This window comes from Sciurus carolinensis, chromosome 15 (genome assembly GCF_902686445.1).
Source record: "Sciurus carolinensis chromosome 15, mSciCar1.2, whole genome shotgun sequence".
Lineage (NCBI taxonomy): Eukaryota > Metazoa > Chordata > Mammalia > Rodentia > Sciuridae > Sciurus > Sciurus carolinensis.
Genome location: NC_062227.1, coordinates 82,404,004 through 82,423,986, shown reverse-complemented (window position 1 = coordinate 82,423,986; position 19,983 = coordinate 82,404,004). Strand labels below are relative to the sequence as shown.

Below are 19,983 nucleotides of genomic sequence, written 5' to 3'. Positions count from 1 at the left end.
GAGAGAGAGAGGGGGAAAGAGAGAGAGACAGAGAAAGAGACAGAGAGAGAGAGGGAGAGAGGGGGAAAGAGAGAGAGACAGAGAAAGAGAGAGACAGAGAGAGAGAGGGAGAGACGGACAGAGGGAGGGGCAAGGAGAGGGAGCGCAGGGCAGGAGGCAGGAGGGTGCCCCAGGTTTCCCTGGAAAAGACGGGCCTCCTAGAGGCGCAGCAGTCTGAACTTCCCCACCTATTTTGTGTGAACAGTCTGCTCTTGAGTCATTTGCAGATTTACACCACAGTGTGTGCACGGCTTATAGTAAGAATGGTTTACAAAATAAATATTGTAATACAGACAATTAAAGTTGTTGGTTTGGGTTGGAAATTTTCAGCATGTATTTGGCAGCTCACCAAAAGCAAACAAAAAACACAAACCCGAGACTGGAGAGGAGAGAGGTGGGCAGCCACCCATCTGCTGCCCTCCTGGGGTGTGATGGGGCCCAACTCTGCACCACCAGGACTCTGGCCAGCACGGCCAGCACTGCTGAGGCCTGAGCTCAGGATGTATCATAGCTGTAAACCTCAAACTCACCTTCGACTTAATTTGCTCTTTTAAAAAGTCACACTGAATGCTGAACACGTGCTGAGGCCCCTGGATCCGTGCCGAGGGAGACACCTGAGGTTCCCCACAGGCACGCAAGGCCACCGGCCACACTGTCACCTGGAGCCACTACTGCAGCGGGATGGAGATACGTATGTCTACAAAACAGAGATGCTTCTATTTTCACAAGACAGCACATGCTGCTTTGTACCTGGCTTTTCTTTTTTCAAAGAAAGATCACTTTGTGAGCATTTTGGCATTTTGATGAAAACAGCATCATTAAGTGAACATGATTCACAAGTTATCGGTAGTACTCGTTCCTTCTTATAGTGGTCACTGCTCTATGTTGAACCTTGGGTCGTTCCCAGGGCTTTGCTGTTACACACAGCAGTGAATATCTGCATCATTAGATCAGGGAGAGACTCTGAGCCCAAGGCTCCTGATGCAGCCGGTTCCCTGCAGGAGTCACGAAGCCACACCCCTCGCCACAGGGGTCCCATGTGCCTGAATCTTTGCCGACACTGCCCCTGAAGGGGCGTCCTGTGCTGCTGCCCACCTCTTCGTACTGTACTTAAACACGTGCAAAACTGAAAACCTGCTGCAGTGCACGAATCACAGACACGAGTGAGACAGACGCTTCTGCTCCCCAGGAGTAAGTCCTGGAGATACCTGGGCTCTAAGTGTCCACTCGATTTCCTTCCTGCACCTACTCAAGACGCCACTTCCCACAGGCTGGAGGCTGGCCTCCACTCCAGCAGAGGCTGGCTGTCCAGAGGCAGTGGATGGGCCATATGGGGAGGTAGCCACTGCCACCAGGAGTGACAAGTGTCTGTTACCATTCTCTGGCTTCCTCAGAACAGTCACTTATGAGGCACAATAGCATGACTAGACAGGCGGGATGTAGGCCTCGTAAACCTCACGCGATGGTCAGACCTCATAAGACACAACACAGTGATAAAACACACGTGCAGAACTGTAAGTGAACAGTTTTTGCAAGCAATTTTTCCTCAATTCTGTGAGTCCTGAAGTCCTTGGGCTGGCAAAGCAGTGTGGCCTCAAGCTTTCCTGTTCCCAGTGAGGAGCTAAGGGCCTCCGCGCTGGGGGTGGGCATGCTGAGCGGGGCTCCTGAGACCCCTGAGTCACACCTTCCAGGGCACTGCTGTGGGGTGCAGTGCAGGCAGGAGCCCTCGCTCTCAACCTGACCACTGCTCTGCTGAGACCCGCCTCTCTGGAGAAAGCCTGTCTCCCGCGGACTCTTGGCCCCCTGGGGAGAAGCATGGGGAGGACCGTCTAAGCACACAGTTCACAGGACAGAGGCCACGACAGGCTGGGACTAGAGAGCACAGCGACCTCCTGCCCCCGTTCCCACCCACAGCTAGGCACGCTGCTGGCACTGCTCGCTGCCTGAGCACCTGAGAAGCCAGGGCACTGGGGCCAGGAGGTCCCCCACAGACCTTCTGCACAGCGCAGTCAGCACCAGCCTCACAGAGGCTGGGTGGGACGTCAGGTCCCACCCGTCTCATGGGAACCAAGGCCAAGCCCCTGCCAGCACTCCAAGGGCTCTGGGGCCTGGTCCTGTGGGAGGAAGCCCCTTTGCCCCCACTCTGAGCGCTGTTCTTGCACTTCCACGAGCACAGGAGAGCCTGGAGCCCAGGAGCAAGTCAACCCAGGAAGAAACAACACAGGTGTTGCTGCCCCAGAACTCGAGGTCATCTCCAGGACGACCTGCCACTGCCCAGGGCATCTGAGTCCACACTCATCTCGCCCACGCTGGCCTAGCAGCCAAGCCTCTGGGGAGGGGCAGGGGTCGCAGCCACTCTACCATCCAGAGCGGGTAGCCCACCTGCCACGCGGCACAGGGCCCAGTCTGTGCGCTGGTGCTGCGGACCACCACCTCCTAGTGCAAGACGAAGTCGCTTAGACCCTTGTCAGGACAGACGGTGTCCCAGGGACGGGGCGTCCACCCCCAGACATGCTCAGGCCACTCTGCCAGACAGAACCGAGCCAGCTCCCAGCAGCACCGTTCAAAGGAGACACAGGGAACACAGGGACCCAAGAGCCACCCAACAAGCCACTGCAAGTCTGGTGGGGCGGAATGTGTCCCTACAACCTCTTCAGGAAGTAGCGCAGCGGGGCCAGAGCACACAGCACGCAACCCTGCTGGGGGTGGCCAGGGGCCCACTCCCCGCCCAGCACCTGCTAACCACAGATGGGGACCCGAGCTCTGCCCGGGAAGTGAGGGCTATCCGCAGGAGTCACTGCAGGGAAGGGGGCGCGTCGGCCTCCAAAAACAGGTCCCTGCCTTTGAGACAGACTCACTGAAATGTCTGCAGAGAAACAGGACCCCCTTCGCCTCAGAGCAGCAAGGCCGGCGGCTGCTGGACCCTGGGTGCGTGCAGAACGCCCGCGAGGGAAGTGGCGGCTGCAGCGTGGTCAGCAGGGGTTCTGGAGGACAGGGCTCAGTGACCCGGGCATTAGGAGGGCTCTGCCTTCCTTTACACCTGTGCTGTTGAGACACTCCACAGCCAAGGACCTGCCTCGTATGACCAAAACAAACCCTCCCAAGTCTCCAGCCGTCAGCTCCGGAGCATGCCGGCCCCACCCTGCTGCACTGGAGCCGTCACGGTCCGTCCCCAGCAAGGCTGCTGCCACCTGCTCTCTGGAAGCCTCCCTTCCCTGGTGTGAGTGGGGGGAGCATGAGAGGCTCTGTGGAAGCCCTGGGGAAGCCGTTCTAGGAATTCCCTCAGTTCCGGGTTTTCCAAGAGTGGAAGCCCCTATGTGCTCCTCTCTAAGAAAAAAGCGTGAGAGCAACTTGTGAGCTGGTGGTCCTAGGACAGTCAGAGCTGCAGACTCCAAGGCAGCAGAAGCAAGATCCGCCCAAAGGAAAGAGCAAGGAAGCCAGGGGGAGGAAGTCAGGACTTCCATCCGGGTCCGTTTTCTCAGGGTCAGCAGCCATTGCCTGTTTTGAGTTTTCACCCTTAATTTTAAAAAAAGAAAGAGAGAGAAGGGGGGAGGCTATCAGTGCATCTCCTGGCCACTTCAGCAGTGTCTGGCCTCATGGGCTCGTCCATCTGTCCATCTTTCCAAGGCCAAGCCCAGGACCACACAGCAACCTGCTGTCAGAGGTCCAGAGCTGTGTGTAGCCTCTGACAGGGGCTCTGCCTGAGGAAGTCCAGCCCATCCAAGAGAGGCCGGGTTTTTTGGAGGTCGGCCCCAGGCACACAGAAGAAAACAGCCCACCCAGGACAAACCGTGCTGCTGAGGAGCGACTCATGGCGCGGGGTCTGTGGGCAACACCAATCCAAGTGTCGTCTCTGACAGGACTCCTCGGTGGCAGGGCTGGGGGGACGGCTGGGTGGGGTCTGCATGGAGAACAGGGCCACTTCCACACAGCACCTTGGGGCAGCCTCAGGGTCCCTGCAGCTGTGACCACAGCCCAAGAAGGCAGGCCCTAACAAAACCTTTCCCTCTGGGAAGGGGGCACAGCGTGGCTGACCAGGAAATCTCAAACCTCGGGATCTCCACTCAGAAGGAGGGGCCTGGGCCTCCCGCTCGCCACTGTCCTGTGTCCCTGGAGGCTCCCCACCCCAGCTGCCCTGTGTCTGAGGCCTGGGATCCAAACAGCCCTCCTCCCAACCCAGAACTGGGAGACAAGAACCCAAAGGAGAGACGTCAGTGGAAATGAAGGAGAGAGGGACTCAGTCCTGGCCCTCCTGCCACCAGCAGGTAGGGGGGTGGCTCCTCCAGCTGCCTCTGCCTCTTGACTTGGGTGATCCTGGCCAGCCTCCCAACATGGCAGCTGTGCAGGCTCCCAGGACCCACCATGGCCCACGGGGGATGACCCAGGATGCCAGGTGCTCTGCTATGTCTCTCTCCTGTCCTGCTCCTTTAGTGGTTCAGTGGTTTCCAGCCTGGGAGGAAGAGCAGGGACCCGCTGCACGGGCAGCAGCAGCGAGTCCAAACGCGAGCTCAGAGCGAGCAGGGGCAGTCTCTGCACCAGAGAGGAGGTGCACCCCTGGCTCAGGAATGCAAACAAGCCAAAGCCACAAATCAGAACTTGCAGAACACAGGGAACAGGCATCCGTGGACAAACCTTGTTCTAAATGACAGATTCAGGATTTCAGAGAGTTGGCTGCATTCCGTGGTCCCATCAAACGCGGCCTGCAGAACTTCCAAGAAGCAGCTTCTTTCAGCACTTTGGAAAATTCACGTTCCTCTGGCTCTACGCCCCCACCTCTCCCAAACACACCAAGGTGCCCCAGGGGCTCCACGCACTGCAGCTGTGGCCTCTAGGAGCCCATTTCACCTGATGCCCTGCATCTGGGCCAGGTGGAGAGTGGGGCAGGAGCCAGGTTGAGTCCCCAGCAGACCTGGGCCCCTTGCTGGGTTTCCTCCACTGCACAAGCCAAACCCACCAACATCAGTTCACCTGCCCACTGAAAAGACTGGAGCCGGGCCCCTAATGATTCCCAAACACTCGCTGCACTCCGGGTAGAAGGTGGTGCAGAAGGAAAGGAACTTCACTCTTGGGCCTTCACGTACCAGAGAATGGACAGCACGCAGCAGAGGCCTGGTTCCTCCTCATCCCCTGGAGGAAGCAGGCTGCTCAGACAGAGGCCCTGCCTATCTCAGTGCCAGTCCTCAGGCTACAGATCACCAGGCGGAGAGAAAGGACAACAGTGGACGGGTGAATGGGTGGGCGGACAGAGGGGCAGCCCCGGGCCACCGCGCACGGCGCCCTTCGCAGGCCCAGTCTGCTCTCAGCAGTGGCAGCAAATGCACTGTTAAAAACCGCAGGCCTCTGCAGAGCGATGCTTATGAAAAACAAAAAAGGACAACTAACAAATGCAGTGAATGAAAACAAAGAACCAAAACTCAGCGCCGCACAAGTGAATGCAGGACGGGCACAGCAGACGGTCCAGCGCCTGGGTCTTCAGCCGCGGGGCATGGCTGCCCTGTCAGGCTCCCAAAGGCCACTCCGCTCGTTCAGCTGGCACAGGGCAACTGGGCAACTGGGCGTTTGCTAACAGTAAGCAAAGTCTAAAACCAGTGTCCCTGCTTAGGATGTGTCGCTCTGAGCCGCAGGAGGGGCCGTGCCCCCAGCCACCTGTGGGGCACACTGCCACCCAGGCGGAGATGCTCAGAGACCTGGCCTCTGCTCTGGCCGCGGCTGAAACAGAGGACCGACAGCTGGAGGGGGAGCCCCCCGCCTCTGGCCAAGAGGCGCCAGGAGCCAGCTGAGGCAGCCCCCGCAGGGGTGGGCGCAGAACCCACTGCGCGGCAGCTTCTGCGTGGCGATGCTGCCAAAAGCTGCCATCAGCCCGACTCCTTTTCCTGATTCTGGCTAAAAATAAGAACGATGCTACTCCCCACACTTCTCCTTCTGACCTCTTGCCTGCCCTCCAGCGTGAGCCGCCATGCCTGACAGCACACCAGTGTCAGCAGGACCCCACCTCCCAGGCTGCAAGCTCCAGGCTGCTGTCGGATGCCGGTCCTCAGGCCTGGCGTCGACCACAAGGCCACACCATGCCCCGCCAGAGTGCGTCTGGAGGCCTCACGGCTTCAGGTTCTTCCCTGTTGCCTGGCGTGTCCAGAGCTGCAGTCCCCTCCCTGACAGAGGGCGATGGCCCATGTGCACTGCCCATGGTGAGCTTGTCCACTGTGGAGTAGGGCCTTCTGAGCCTGCAGTGCTGCTGGCCGCCTGAGGCTCCCTGGCCCTCAGAGCTCTGGCTCCAGGAAAAACAGGGTCATCACAGACAGCCACTGCCTGCTGATGCCCGGGGCTCCAGAAACAGCCACGTCTCCCACGTGGAAACAACTCTTGGGTGACTCAGGCATTTCCACGTGAGTCAAGGTCTGCCCAAGCTTCGTCCTGGTGGTTGGGGTGAATCGCCTCACTCTGGAAGCAGCAGGAGAGCACAGCTGGACACCCACCCCAGGAATGCCACCTCTGAAATGCCACTAGCAAGCAGCAGAAAGGAGCCTGGCCACTCCTAAAATCTCCAGGCTCACTGGTGACACCACTGCCTCCCAGGAATGCACACACGCATGATCTCTGCATCCCAGGGAGGGAGAAGCATGCTCTTCCAACAGCACCGGAGCCCTCACCCGCACAGCCAAACCGGGTCTGACTCACAAGTCCCAGTGGTAGCTTAGATCAGGCAAGAAGAGATGGTGAGGGCAAAGTCCCTCCTCTCTCTCCCCACATGTCCCCTCTTGGGAAACGGTATGTCACAGCTCCACGTGGATGGGAATCCAGAAGGCAGCGCAGGGCAGGCAGATTAGCTCTGCAATCCAGAGGAAACACCCACCCCCAGTGCAGCTTCTCCAACCACTCTCAACAGCTGACAACACCTGTGTGTTGAACCACAGCTTCCAGGAGATATTTTAGAAGAGGTCACCAAAAGGCAAGTCCACCATGGTAGATGGAACCCCTTTCCTCCAGGCCCCAAGAAACACGGAGACAGGCCCATTGCTGGGCCTCTGATAGCCTGGGTTCAGAGGTCACAGCAGTGTCCACCTTAGTCAGTGTCCCCACAGGCACTGGCTGCAGGTCCCATCTGCCGCAGTCTGCCCGTGGTCACTGGTGCACACAGTGTGGACACTTCCTTCCAGGCAGGGGCTCTCAGAGTTTGGGAAATCTCAGAACTGGGCCTCCACGTGCCTGGGGTGGGTAGGACCAGCTCAGCCCTCCTGAGCACAAGCATGGCTCCTGGATTATTCTGAGGCTAGCGGGACTGCAGGCCTCCATGCTGGGCTTGGGGAACACAAAGCTAAACGATGGGATTGCCCGCCCTCTCTGGCCCTCTCTGGAAGTCCTCTTTCTCCTCAGAGACACGGGAGAGAAGCCAGGGGGCAGCAGGCACAGCCTCTTAGCGGACACGTCAGGCTACTGCTCCAGACAGTAGTCGGCACTGCACTCAACTCACATCCACCGTCAGCCCCTGGGGGAGGCCCTGCCCACGCAGGCCAGGAGGCAGGAGTGAGCTGAGCGCCTCACTTGCTGGCCTCAGGAACACTCCAGGTGGCTCCACATGCAGCTCCCTGTGCTGCACGCCTGCCCTGTCCTGCAGAAGCACTGGAGGGCCCCTTTTCCAGGGGGGCTGCTCCCTGCTGGGCCCCCTGCTGTGGTCCCCTCCCCCTCCACTGCCCACAGCCTCCCACGGCTGGTGATGAAGCCATCCCCACTGGCCTTGGAGGAGTCAGGGATTCCCAGAGATGGTGTCTGGGGCACAGCAGTCAGCTCACCTCAGGCACACATTCAGTTCTAGGAGTTATTAGCTGGGGACCCACAAAGGGCCCCGACCCTGTCCTTGATCCCCTTGGTGGAAGGCAGCTGTGCAGAGACCTGACAGGGTCTGACATGCAGAGCACTGGGAGGGGTGGATGTAGTAGTGGGGGCACTCTTCCCACAGTCGGGGAAAGAGCCCCTGCCCGCCCTGCAGTGCCCAGGAACACCAGGTTCCTCAGGCTGCCAGGAAGGCCTCCAGTGCTGCAGCCTCCCAAGGGCCACTACAGCCTGGGGACGTGTCACCTTCTCCTCAGACATCACAGCCCGACAGTCTGGCTGGCCACCAAGGCCTGGAGACGGGCCCCTCACGCCAGGGTCTGGGAACCCACAGGAGCCTCGCCTCCTCCAACACCTACCCTCTGCAGGCCTGCAGGAGCTCCAGGGCTGCAGAAGTAAAGTAGTTATCCTGTTTCTGCAGAAACCCCTGAGACGGCTAGGGGCTTATGTTTGGAGAAAGTCACCCATCTGCAGGCTAATCTAATCTTTTACAAACGAGGAGAAGCACAGATAATTTCTAGAATGCACGAGGGGTTTCATTAGACCTGCAATTCACACGATGCACAGCATCAAAGCTACTGATCTCACCGAGACTGCCAACAGGCAGCCCAAATCCAAGGAAGCAAAGACGGGCGCTCACTGAGTGGAGCTGCACTGTGGGAACCTGACAGGCTGAGAGAAAGCTGCTCACTCCGCCTGCCCTGCCTTGGAAGCCCCATGCCTTTGACAGAGCAAGGCTCGGCACAGGAATTCGACTCAGCCGATGGGCTGCGGGTTGCAAACCCACGCAGGGAAAACGCCTCTGCCTTCCCAGAGTCAGCCCTTTTCACAGGATCTCCTCAGCAGCTCTCCTCTTCCCAGACACCAGGGGCTGAGACACGCACAGCGGAGTCAGACACTGACACTGTGTGGTGACCGGATGGCAAGATGGACAGGTGGTCGCGAACTTCAGTCCCTTTAGGTACATACAGATATTCCTGTGAGGAACCATCTGAAAACCATGTTTGGAAATACCTAAATGTAAGTTGGCATCTCTGTCAAGGTGTTCAGACGCAGGACCTTCTCGGTCAAGGACAGGTGCCTGATGTCCCCTCCCAGTGCTGCTGCCCAGGACAGCCCACCTGCACTCAGTGCTTCGTGGGAAGTCCCCTGGCTCCAGGGAAGCTCACCATTGTGCCGGGTTCACCCCTGGAACAGCAGGGCAGCGGGAAACCCTGCCCTTCCTAGAGGATGCCTGGCCTGCGTCTGATACTGGGATAGAGACCACAGCTCTCAGTTTTCACAGGAAGCAGAGGCTGGAGCAAGTCACCCCTGCTTTCTGGGCTAGTTTCTCAAGTTTTAGCAACATTCAGCTAAATTATAAACCATGAAATTCTTCCAAATATTCTTGTTAGTTTCCCAGATCAGGAAGGGGTCACGTGGGAGGATTTTCTCCCCACACCTGCAGAGGAGCGAGGGCACAGCATGCACTGCCATCCAGCCACACTCCCTGCACAGCGTGCGCAGCTACTGAGCACTCGCAGGGCAGGGAGGCTGGTGCTCCCTATTGCTGATCAAGTACCTTTACGTCCCATCTCTCCTGTGGCCTCCAGCTGCCCCACAACAGCAATTGCCAGGCCTAGGGAAACATTGCAGGGTCCAGGAAACATATTTTGGGGTGGAACGGAAAGAGTGGGAAGAGGTGAGAACCAATGCCCTTGGAGAGTCTGGTGCCTTCCACGTCTGTGTGCTTGCACTGAGCCCCAGGCATGTCACAAGCATCACGGCCAGGCAGGGGAGCTCGGTGACAGAGACACAGATGGGGGTCATGTGGCCACAAGCGCCCCGCCAACCTGTCGAGCAAGGAAGGGCAACCACGCTCCCCCACGCTGAGCCCAAGGTAGGTCTGGACAGGCAGGTGGTGGACCGCCAGCCGCCAGAATGCCAGAGCTGCCGAGGACACTGCCGCTAAGAATCCAAGCGTCTCCCTGGGATAGTGAGTCAGGCAGCCAGGGGCTGACCTGTGTCCTCCAAATGCCTACGCGGTAGTCCTAATGCCCAGCAGCTCAGAATGTGGCTGCATTTAGAGACGAGCCTTTAAAGAGGTGACCAAGTTAAAAGGAGGTCACCAGGGTGAACTTTGATTCAACAGACTGGTGTCATAAGAAGGGGGACACTAGACACAGACATGCAGAGGGACAACCACATAAGGACACCAGGAGACAGTGGCATCTGCAAGCCAGAGAGTGGACTGCTGACAAGCCAGCCCTGAGACCCCTTGACTTTCTCCAGCCCCAGTGCTGTGAGGAGGAGGTTCCTTTATGAGAGTCACCTGGTCCCCCCCTGGGTGCCTGGCAATGGCAGCCCAGCACGCTGGCAAGCAGGCTTGCCTGAATTCACTTTCACAACTCCCTAAGGTTCCTCATGCCTAGGGTCACAGTCACATTCCTCTTCCCTTGATCCTGAGAGTTCACAAGTCCACTGTGAGGCTAGATAGTGCCTCTCACCGTCTGAGATGCAGACCATAATGAGCATAGACTGCTTGAGTTAAAAGTCTCCTTTCCAGTTCACCAAAGCTGTAAGAGAGTGCAATGGGCATTGGTAGTTCTTTTTTTCCTAAATGCCTCCCCGTGAAGTTTTCAGATTCCCCATTTTACGAATTAGCCCTTGATCCCAAGACACTCATTTTGATGAAAATGCTGGCTTAGTAGCCCTTTAAAGCTCCCAGGACCGAAGAGAGACGTGGAGACAGACGGCCAGGAGCTGGTGCCAGTCAAGAAGGCCAGGAGCACGAGAACTCTCGCCAGCCAGCCTGCAGCCCTCCTGCATGGGCGCGGGTGCCCGGCCGGCTCTCGGTGGTCACCAGCCTCACACCCCTTGCTTTGCCACGAACTCTTGAAAGCCTCAGCAGAGCCATCCCCAGCCCAGCACCTTGCCATGCCCTGCGGCTCTCTCTGGACCCGGCCTGTGGCTGCTCGGTGGGAGGCAGGGCCCAGGAGCAAGGGCTTTGTGCCAGCGGCCTCCCTGGGCACCTACCACAGGGCACACACGGCTGAGGGCGAGTCTGTCCTGCCCCAGGCCTTCCTCAGGTCCCTGACCGAGAGGCAACAGGGAAAAGCAGAAGGACGGGGCCCGGGCAGCCCCGGGCTGCATGCAGGGCCCCTGGGAGTCACAGTCCTCTGCCTGGGGACACGGCTCCAGCCCTGACGTCAGATGCCTGGTCCTCCCTGGTCTGAGCAATGTTTTTGTGCCTTAGATAAAACTGCTGGAGTCAAAAGCACCCTGCCAGGGGCATGAGCAGCCCACCTGTCGGGAAAGCTGTTCGGTTAAAAATAAGAGAGCTGAGCCGGTTGAGTGGGCCCCAGGGAGCCCGCACCCAGCTAGAGAGAAAAACCAGCAACTCGAGGCAGAGTTGGGAACACACTTGGGCTCCCTGTTGCCAGTCTGCCAGTCAGCGGAGCTGCCTCCGGGGAGGAGGCGGCTGTGTTGTTCACAACACTGGCAAGGAGGCTGCTCTGGGGATTGTTGAGCAAGGTCCCATCTGCACCCAGCAGCGACAGCAACCAAGGGGGAGAGAGGAAGTGGGTGAGCAGCAGGCAGGCAGGCCGTGCTGAGGTGCTTCAGTGGAAACACGCTGTGCACGTGTGCTGGCCAGGTTGGTATGGGCAGAACCGTGTCCCCAGAACGTCTCCCCCTGCCCTGGTCCTGTCTGACCCCAACAAAAGCAGGGCCTTTGCAAATGACCAAGTCACATGAGGCCGTGGGGCAGGCCCAATCCCACAGACATCCTGTGGAAAGGGGAACCTGGGGACAGGCTGGGAGCACCCCACTGCACAGAGTAGGCAGGGGGAGGTGCAGGGAGGCACCAGGGGGTCGAGGCCAACTGACTCCAGAGGCCCGGGCACCCCAGCCTGGCGCCAGCCTTCCTGCCTGTGAGCAGAGGCGTCCACCCTGCCCCTGCTGCCACTCACCTCACATAGGTTGCAGGGGTCAGCGACTTGGGCTTGGCCCACTGGTAGGGGGGCTGTGGCACCGACAGGTACTGCTCACAGAAGGGGCCCTTCCGCAGGGGCTGGAAGGTGAACTCCTCGGGCGGCAGGTCGGAGGTGGGCGGGGTGGCCCCCAGCTCCTCCCCAGCGGGCTCCACCTTGAGTGCCACCGAGGGCAGATGCTCCAGGGTGGTCTTGCGGGACTTGATGGGGACTCCCTCACCCAAGTCCAGGCTGCTGTCGGTGGTCAGGGCGTTGATGGCCGCCACGATGGCCGAGCTGGTGTACTGGGTGGAGTTGCCGAGCCAGGTGTCCTCGGTCACGCTGACCCGCGGGGAGCCATGCGGGGATGGCGTGGGCGAGTGGTGCGGGGAGCAGGAGGGCTGCCGGCCGTTGAGGCTGTACTTGCGCTTGTTGCAGGGCGACGTGGGCCGGGAGCCGCGGGCGCCCAGCCAGCTCTCTTCGGTGACACTGGTCCGTGGCGAGGTGGACGGGGAGTGCCGGGGGGAGCCCAGCAGGTGGCAGGCGCCCAGGCCCCGGGGAAAGCCTTCCTCAGGATCCGTCGTCTTGGGGGACACACAGGGCGACTGCCAGGGGGACGTCTGCGGTGACGCGTACGGGTACGAGTAGTTGGACTCGAAAGACGAGGCCTCGGAGTTGCAGCTCCGGGAGGACAGGCTGCTGGCTGGGCTCAGGCACGAGGGGTCTCTGTAGGCCTCCAGGCTGGGCAGGTTCAGGGTGGCCGTGGATGGCGACCGCTTGCAGCTGGGAAGCACGTCCTCCACCTCCACGTCATGGAAAAACTGGCTGCTGCCATGGTGCAGGCCGAGGTATGAGGTGATCTCGATGCGAGGGCTCTCCAGAGTCGGGGCCCCATTGGGCCGGGTGTTGCTAGAAGACAGAAAGTACCCTGCGGGCCCGCTGTCCACGGCCCCTCCATACCCCGAGGGGTGCCCAGCTGAAGGAACGGCTGAAATGCCAGGAGTGGATGTCTGGAGGTCGTGGCACGGGGCTGCCAAGGAGGCGTGTGCCGCGGGGAGTGGCAGAGCAGAGCTGACCCCGGAGGGCGCATAACTGTAGTGTTCTGGAAGGAAAGAGACAAGAAGGCTGAGGGGCTGGCCAGCAGGAAGCACGGACCCCACTCTCTGTAGCCCAGGATCCAGCAGCAGGGCCCCACAACCCAGCTTCCCAGCCACAGAGGAAGAGACAGGTGGTGGTCCTTCATCCCCAGGAAGTGGGTCTCTGAAGGCATGACTGATGTCCTGTGGTCCAGGCCTCCCACCTGACTCAGTCCGGTCTATCCCGGTCAGCAAGGTCCTGTGAGCCCACCTCTACTGTCTTCTGCAATTCACACAAAACCTGCACCCCAGCCATTCTTCCTTGAGTCCAAACCCTAGCCCAACACCTGTGCCACCTTCTCTGGTTCAGTTTTCTCCTCAATACACACCACAGTCCAGCAGTGTGTGTCTTTATTTGCTTCTCTCTCCCATCCTCTCCTCAACCAGTAGAAAACAAGTTTTGTGGTGGCAGAACTTTCACCTGCCCTGGAATCTCTGGTTTACACTGTCTTCAGAGACTAGTATGCTGACACATTAAAAAAAAAGGTGTTAGATTTGCTTCATGGGTGGATGTATGTATGTATGTATGGATGGATGGATGGATGGATGGGTGGTGACAGACCGATGTGAATGTATGTATGTATGGAAGTATGATGGAGGGAAGAGTGGGCGAGCAGAAGCATGAATGATGGAAGGCTGACAGATGGATGATTGGGTACTAGATGGACAATGGATGGATGGATGGATGGGTGAGTGGGTGGATGGATGGGTGAGTGGGTGAATGAGTGGGTGGATGGGTGCATGGATAATGGATAGTGGATGGATGAATGGATGGGGGGTTCCAGGGATGGGTAGGTAGATGGATGGAGGCAGATGACGAATGGATAATGTAGGGGGTAGGTATAAAGAGAGATGTGTTTTAGATACAGGAACCTAAACATTTAAACATTTTGATAGGATGATTGCTACCAAGGTACTTAATCATCAGCTGCAAAGAAAACACCTCAAGGATTAGATGAAAACATGGATTCTGGAGTCCCTCTCATAGATGTCTGAGGCTGGCTTGTGTCCTAAGAATCCAATTTTTTAAAACAAAACAGATGATTCTGATACACAGCTAGATTTAAGAATCATTAATTGTTAATTACACCTCAAAATAATTTCTAGAAATCATTATTATTGTAATTAGTGGTTTAAGAGAAAAGCTTTCCTTCTGGGTTCCTGACTTGAGAGGCCTCTCACAGCACCTTGGAGCAAGGTCATTAACTGTCTGGAGATAAGCATCCCAAGTCTTTAAATAACAGAAAGCAGTCCAGGGACATTCTAGCTCCGCCTCCCAATCAAGCGGGAAGGTATTGTATTTAAGGTGGCTCTGCACTTTGACCTGGGGGTCAGAAGCTAGCAAGGATGAGCCCCAGGAACCAGGGGGCTCACAGCACCAATCCAGATCAATTTTTATTGCCTAACACAACGGGCCTAGCACCCAGCATAGCTGGAATTCTGTTTCTATTACTGTTTTCTTCCCCAAACAGCCACCCAACCACCCTGTCTACAACCCAATCTTTTATAACCCTCACGATCAGAAGTTCTTTAATCAACTGAAAATCCTGTGGACAGAAACGCCCTCGCTCTTCCCAAGGTGGCTTTTCTTCCCGAAGGTGAACTCGGGCCCCACTCAGCAGCTTGGTGAACAGATATGCCACCCCTCACCCCAGAGAGGTGGTCCCAGTTGACTTCTGGAGACTCCAGAGCTGTGACGAGAGAAGGCAGCAGAACGTACAGAGGCAATCAGAAGCACTGAAGGCAGGGCTGTGCTTCTGTGCGGGGCTGGCCCCTCCAGCTAGGGCTGAAGGGCTGCAGCCAGTCCTTGCCACCTGTAAGCCCCACTCCCAATCATAACGCCAGCCCTCAAGAAAACAGGAAGCCAGACTTTAATGTTAAAAATTAGACTTCAGTCTCTTAAAAAATCACCCTGAAAACCACTTCCTGGAGAAAAAGTCAGAGCCCTGAGGAAGAGGTGGCATCAGCCAGTCGCTGCTTCTGGGGTCCTGGGGTCAGGGCGGCAGATGGGCTGACCCCACGCCCACCATGCACAGCCCGGAGGAAGAACCCTGGGGACAGCAGGGACCTGCTGCTCGGCAAGGCGCTGGCCCACAGGGGCCCAGTGCGGTGGGTCCAGGCAGGCTCTGCTGGGAAGCCGGAGCCAGGAGGAGCAGGCCGGCTGGGGTCGGTCTCCCTCCAGCACCGGGCCCACGCCTCTGCCACAGGAGCAGCATCCCAGGCACCAACAGATGTCTAAAGATACAACCCAAGGAGGAAAAAAGGTGATGGTCCATGGTCGCCAACATGGCACTCTGCTGTCACACACAGGTGACAGGCGCAGGGCAAGGCGCTCCTCAGAGCCTTCCTGACGCTGGCCCACATCCCACACTGAACTTCCACTTGGACAGCACACTCGGCACACAGCCCGGGTGGGGACAGGAGAGTCTGTCTCCAGGTGAGAGCCTTGACCAGAGGTGGACAGAGGGATGGGCTGTGTGGAACGCCCTCTGCCAGGCAGCACTGACTGAAGTCACAGGCAGGATATCGATGATGGGAGGGCAGAATCGTGTACTTGTGAGGTAAGATTTTGAGACTTCAACAAACATTTTACTACAGTAGGTATGTCCCCAAGTCAGTTATAAGGTAGATCGCGTCTGCTCCCTTCCTTCCGGGACAGCCGTGGGGCTCGCCCTACCCATGAGCGTCTGCTCAGAGGTCTCCCCCAACCCCGCGGCGCCTGACACACGGCTCTCACTGATCACTATGTAACTTAGCACATGCCCACCCTGCAGGTCCTTCTGGTCATCTCCCAGGTCTCCAGACACACAGGCTAACACCCACCCACACCTGGTGCCTGGCCACAGGAGCTCTGGCCCCAGGGCCCTGAGGAAGAGCCAGGAGCCTCCATCTGTGGTCTGTTCCTCAGCATCCAGGGGCCTGGTCACAACTCTGGAGCCCCTCACACCACAGGGTGGGCTGGACTCAGGCGCAGAGGAGGCGAACCCCAGGACACTGCTCAGCCCACTGCACCCACCGCTGGACACACAGCCCCGGGGCGCACATCCTTGGAGTGTGGATCCACACCCCACCAGGCGAAAGAGGCCTGTGCTGGCCCCAGGCCAGCAGAGGGGACATGTAGGAATGGACACCAGCACACAGCCACCTGTCTGTGCAAGACCATCTGCTTTGAGGCATGAGGATACCCTAACATTCAAGGAAGGATGAATTTTCATCTCACGCAAACCCAACCCCGGAGGACGAGGAAGTGGGAAGCAGGAGGGTGGTGGGAGACACTGCGTGTGCTTTGCAGAGCCCCCTCCAAGGCCCACAGGCCCCCACACGGTGGGTGGCTCTGCAGGACAGTGCTGCACGTACTCTGGCTGCCGCGGCCTCGGGAGGCCAGGTGCAGCTGATCGGGGCACAGCTTCCTAGTGAAAGATCACTGCTTGCTACAGAGAAGCAACCCCTCAGCTGAGCTGCATTTGGGGAAAGGTGATTTGGAAGACTTCTCAGAAACGCCCAACAAGAAGCAGAGCAAACCCTGGGCCACCCTCCCACAGGACCCGGCCCCTCTCCACCGACCTCCAGTGACAGGGCCAGCTTGGGCTACACAGGGTCAGGGAGATGGCAAGAGGATCACAGGAAAGTTCCAGAGGAAATGGCAGGACAGGGTAGGCTGCGAGCATGGCCTCTCTGGTCCTCCCAGGGCTACAGGAGGAAGGGTTTTGTGGGAAGGCCCTTGGCTATATGGGAGACGGAAATGAGACAGGGACTGGCTGTGCAGCAGTGCCCACAGGCCCAGGATAGCCCAAAGGGGGTCTCCACTCAGACCAAAGTACTCCAATAACAGGGTGAAGGTTCCAGCGCCCGTGCTCCTGCAACCTGTCTGGGGCCCGCTCCCCGTGAATTCCCTCCCGTCTTGTCCAAAGCTGCATTCCTTCACCTTGCCAGGACAGTCAGCAGTCGGAGAATTTCCAGCAACTTTCTCTTTTTTGGTACCAGGGACTGAACTCAGGGGCACTCGACCACTGAGCCACATCCCAATACTATTTTATATTGTATTTAGAGACAGGTCTCACTGAGTTGCTTAGCACCTCATTTTTGCTGAGGCTGGCTTTGAACTCATGATCCTACTGCCTCAACCTCCCAAGCCACTGGGATTACAGGTGTGCAACACAGCACCTGGATTACAGCGACTTTCTTAAGGCTTCTGAAACAATCTGACTGACTGCTGTCAAGTCAGACACCACTAAAGAACTCGGCTGCCAGATGCTGCCATATCCAGGAACCTGCCAGTCGCTGAAGGGGCTCTGTAACCTGCATTGCTGGTGAGCACAGAAGAAAACCCCATCCTGAGCACAGACTGGGCACACATTCCAAGTGTCTCTCGCATTACAAGGAGTATCACAAGCCACGATGCCAGTGTGGTCTTCCTCTGAGGCCCACTCTGCCCTCCTGCTCTTCACTCATGCTGGCCACTCCTCTCAGCTTCCCTTCCATGCACACACCACCATGCCAGGTGCTCTTGCCATGAGTGCAGGGCACTCGCAGAGGGTGCACTGGGCTCCCAGGCTGGCTGGCTCCCATGGCCTTGCTCACTTCAGCAAGTCAGCCCATCTGAAGGCCCATGTGTCCTTCTGCAGAATCTGTTATTTCAGCACCATGAAATGAGATTGCCTCTGAGCAGCCACAGAGTGCAGGTGTGCTGTGTGCTTTCTCTCAGGATGCCATGGCCGGGACCCCGACCTGGGGCACTGTCCTGATTCAGCAGTGAAATGCAGCTCACAGGAGCCCTTGTTCAGGACACTCCCGTTCTGCACAGGGCCAGGATGGTGGCGCCTCCACCACACTGCACCATGCAGGAGCTTCTGACAAGACACACCCTCTCGGTGGCCGGGAGCAGCTCCTTCCCGGTCACACCAGTTCTGCTCCATCGCAGACGACTTCTTTTTCATTGTAAGGAACATCCCCTTTAGCCTTTGCTGGGGTTGAAATGCAGGACACGAAGCTAGAAATAGAACTGGAAAGAGCCCGCCAGCCAGGTCCTGTCCTCCGAATGCTGGCAGGCAGGCACAGCTCTCTGCACATAGGCAGTGGGGCTACGGGGTCCAGGGGAAGGAGTGAGGCGGCATACGCTGGCACCACACAGAACACAGCAGCTCCAGTCCATGTGCAGCCTTGCAGTTTGAAGCATTACTCAGCACACCCAGGCACTACCTGAGGGGTCGGTGTGGGAATGGTTGCGTGACAGACAGCAACAGGTTCTGAGGTGCTGCTGTGCTGGAGAGAGATTTACAGGGGCAGAAACTGGGCCTGCTGCAGCAGCAACAAACAGCAGCCGTGTTCCATGGCACAGCACGAGTCGGGGCCCCCATCAGCACACGCCTCCAGCACCACCAGTGTGTTGCCCAGTTGTGCACTTCACTTCCACATTATCTGTTTTCAAAGAATAAGAAAGCATTCGAACTATCCCTTACTAGCTGTGGTGTTCCTTGGAAGAACTTGATGCAGAACTAAAATGTCCTGCTCACACAGATGAGCCTGTCCTGGATCAAAACATCTGAGGAGAAGGCAGCAAGGCCTTCATAGGAGACTGGAATGCTTTCTCGAGATGTTGACCCTTGGCAAATCCAAGCGGGAGCCCGGGGCTCTCCTCAGGACAAGGCTTCCCTCCCTGGCCTCCTGCCACCGAGGCAGGCCCGTCAGGCAGACCATCTTCCTGGGGGAATGAAGACCATCCCATTGTTGAAAGTGGGCCTGACTCTGCACTGTCTCCTTCCCATACAGGAACCTCTGAAGGCCACCAGAGCTGCCCATGTGGAGGTTCCAGACTCCTGCCAGGCCCAGGCTGGGGCCAGTTTCCTCCCAAGTCACCAGGGTGACAGTGCTGGCAGAGTTTAGGCAGGCCAAAACAACTTAGAAAACAGAAGCCCTGGGGCGGGAAGCACAGGCCGCCTCCCAGCTGACGAGCAGAGCAGCTATTTCCTGAGCCCAGGGAGCCCGGGCCCTGCCTTCTCCCCAGGAGGAGACCTGCGGCCCAGCAGGCTGGGTGGAGACAGGAAGATACAGGCACTGGGAATGAACATCACTCTTGTTCTACCCAGGACAGGATTTTAAAAATCCTCTTTTCATTCTCCCACGAACATCTAACGCTGTACCTGCTGAGAGTGCTGGAAATGCAGAACCACAAAACTGGGTCTTTCCCTCCAAAGAGACTCTGCAAGGCCCAAGATTGTGGGTGCAAAGGTGTGCGGAGAAAAAAAGGGGAAGGGCAGGGAGACCCTCCTGCCCCGGGTCCACCGCAGGGCAGTCCACCTCCTCACTCCTATATCATTTGCCCAGGCACCTCCTGTGCTCAGAGCTGGCCACTTCCTTTTTGACAAAGTCTTGATTTTTGGACTCAGCATAATCTGCAAAACTTGGTGCTACTTTGTTTTGCAGTTGACTGTGAACTGTTCATTCTTTATTTATATCCAGGCTCAGACACAACGTAGAGCACTTTTCCCACCTGTACTGGGAAGGACTAGGGATTGCAATATGATAACTTGTGACGGACGATGCATATTGCATATGTATAGAATGGTTTCCAGCAACTTATCTCAGACACTGTGAAAAGGGGAAGGTGCTCTTCCCATCCCTGGCCTCCCTGCCCAGAGCTCTGTCCAGTGCCTGCCACCCCCCAACATGGAGGTGCCACTTCCTGGAGGCTTCTCTCCAGCAAGGACACAGACTTAGCAGGGATGCTCCAAAGGCAGCCTCAAGAGTCCAGCTCCAGGAGTACTCTGCACGAGAGACATAGTCTGATGGGCCTATCGAACCCAGCCAGGCCTCCAGCTGGCCAGGCAGCTTTGCCTCTCCTCAAATTCTGTTTCAGATCAAAACTATCAGGAACCTTTCTGAGGAACATGCCTGGATGTGGAGGGGAAGATGTGCCCCCAACTCATCTGCCACCCAAATCTCAGGTTGCCTGCTCTCTGGGGCCCCAAGCTCACAGTATCCCCTCAGGGCAGGGTGTACACTGTGGCAGTGGCAAGGGGCTGCCCTGGGGG

General features: G+C 57.8%; 1 protein-coding gene across 1 annotated transcript in view; it reads right to left on the bottom strand.

The window, feature by feature from the left end:
* Nfatc1 (nuclear factor of activated T cells 1) overlaps positions 1-19,983 on the bottom strand; it is a 109,050-nt gene that overhangs the window by 82,435 nt on the left and 6,632 nt on the right. The window contains 1 exon segment of the mRNA XM_047526258.1: positions 11,817-12,918. Within this exon segment, the coding sequence (XP_047382214.1) occupies positions 11,817-12,918 (1,102 nt within the window).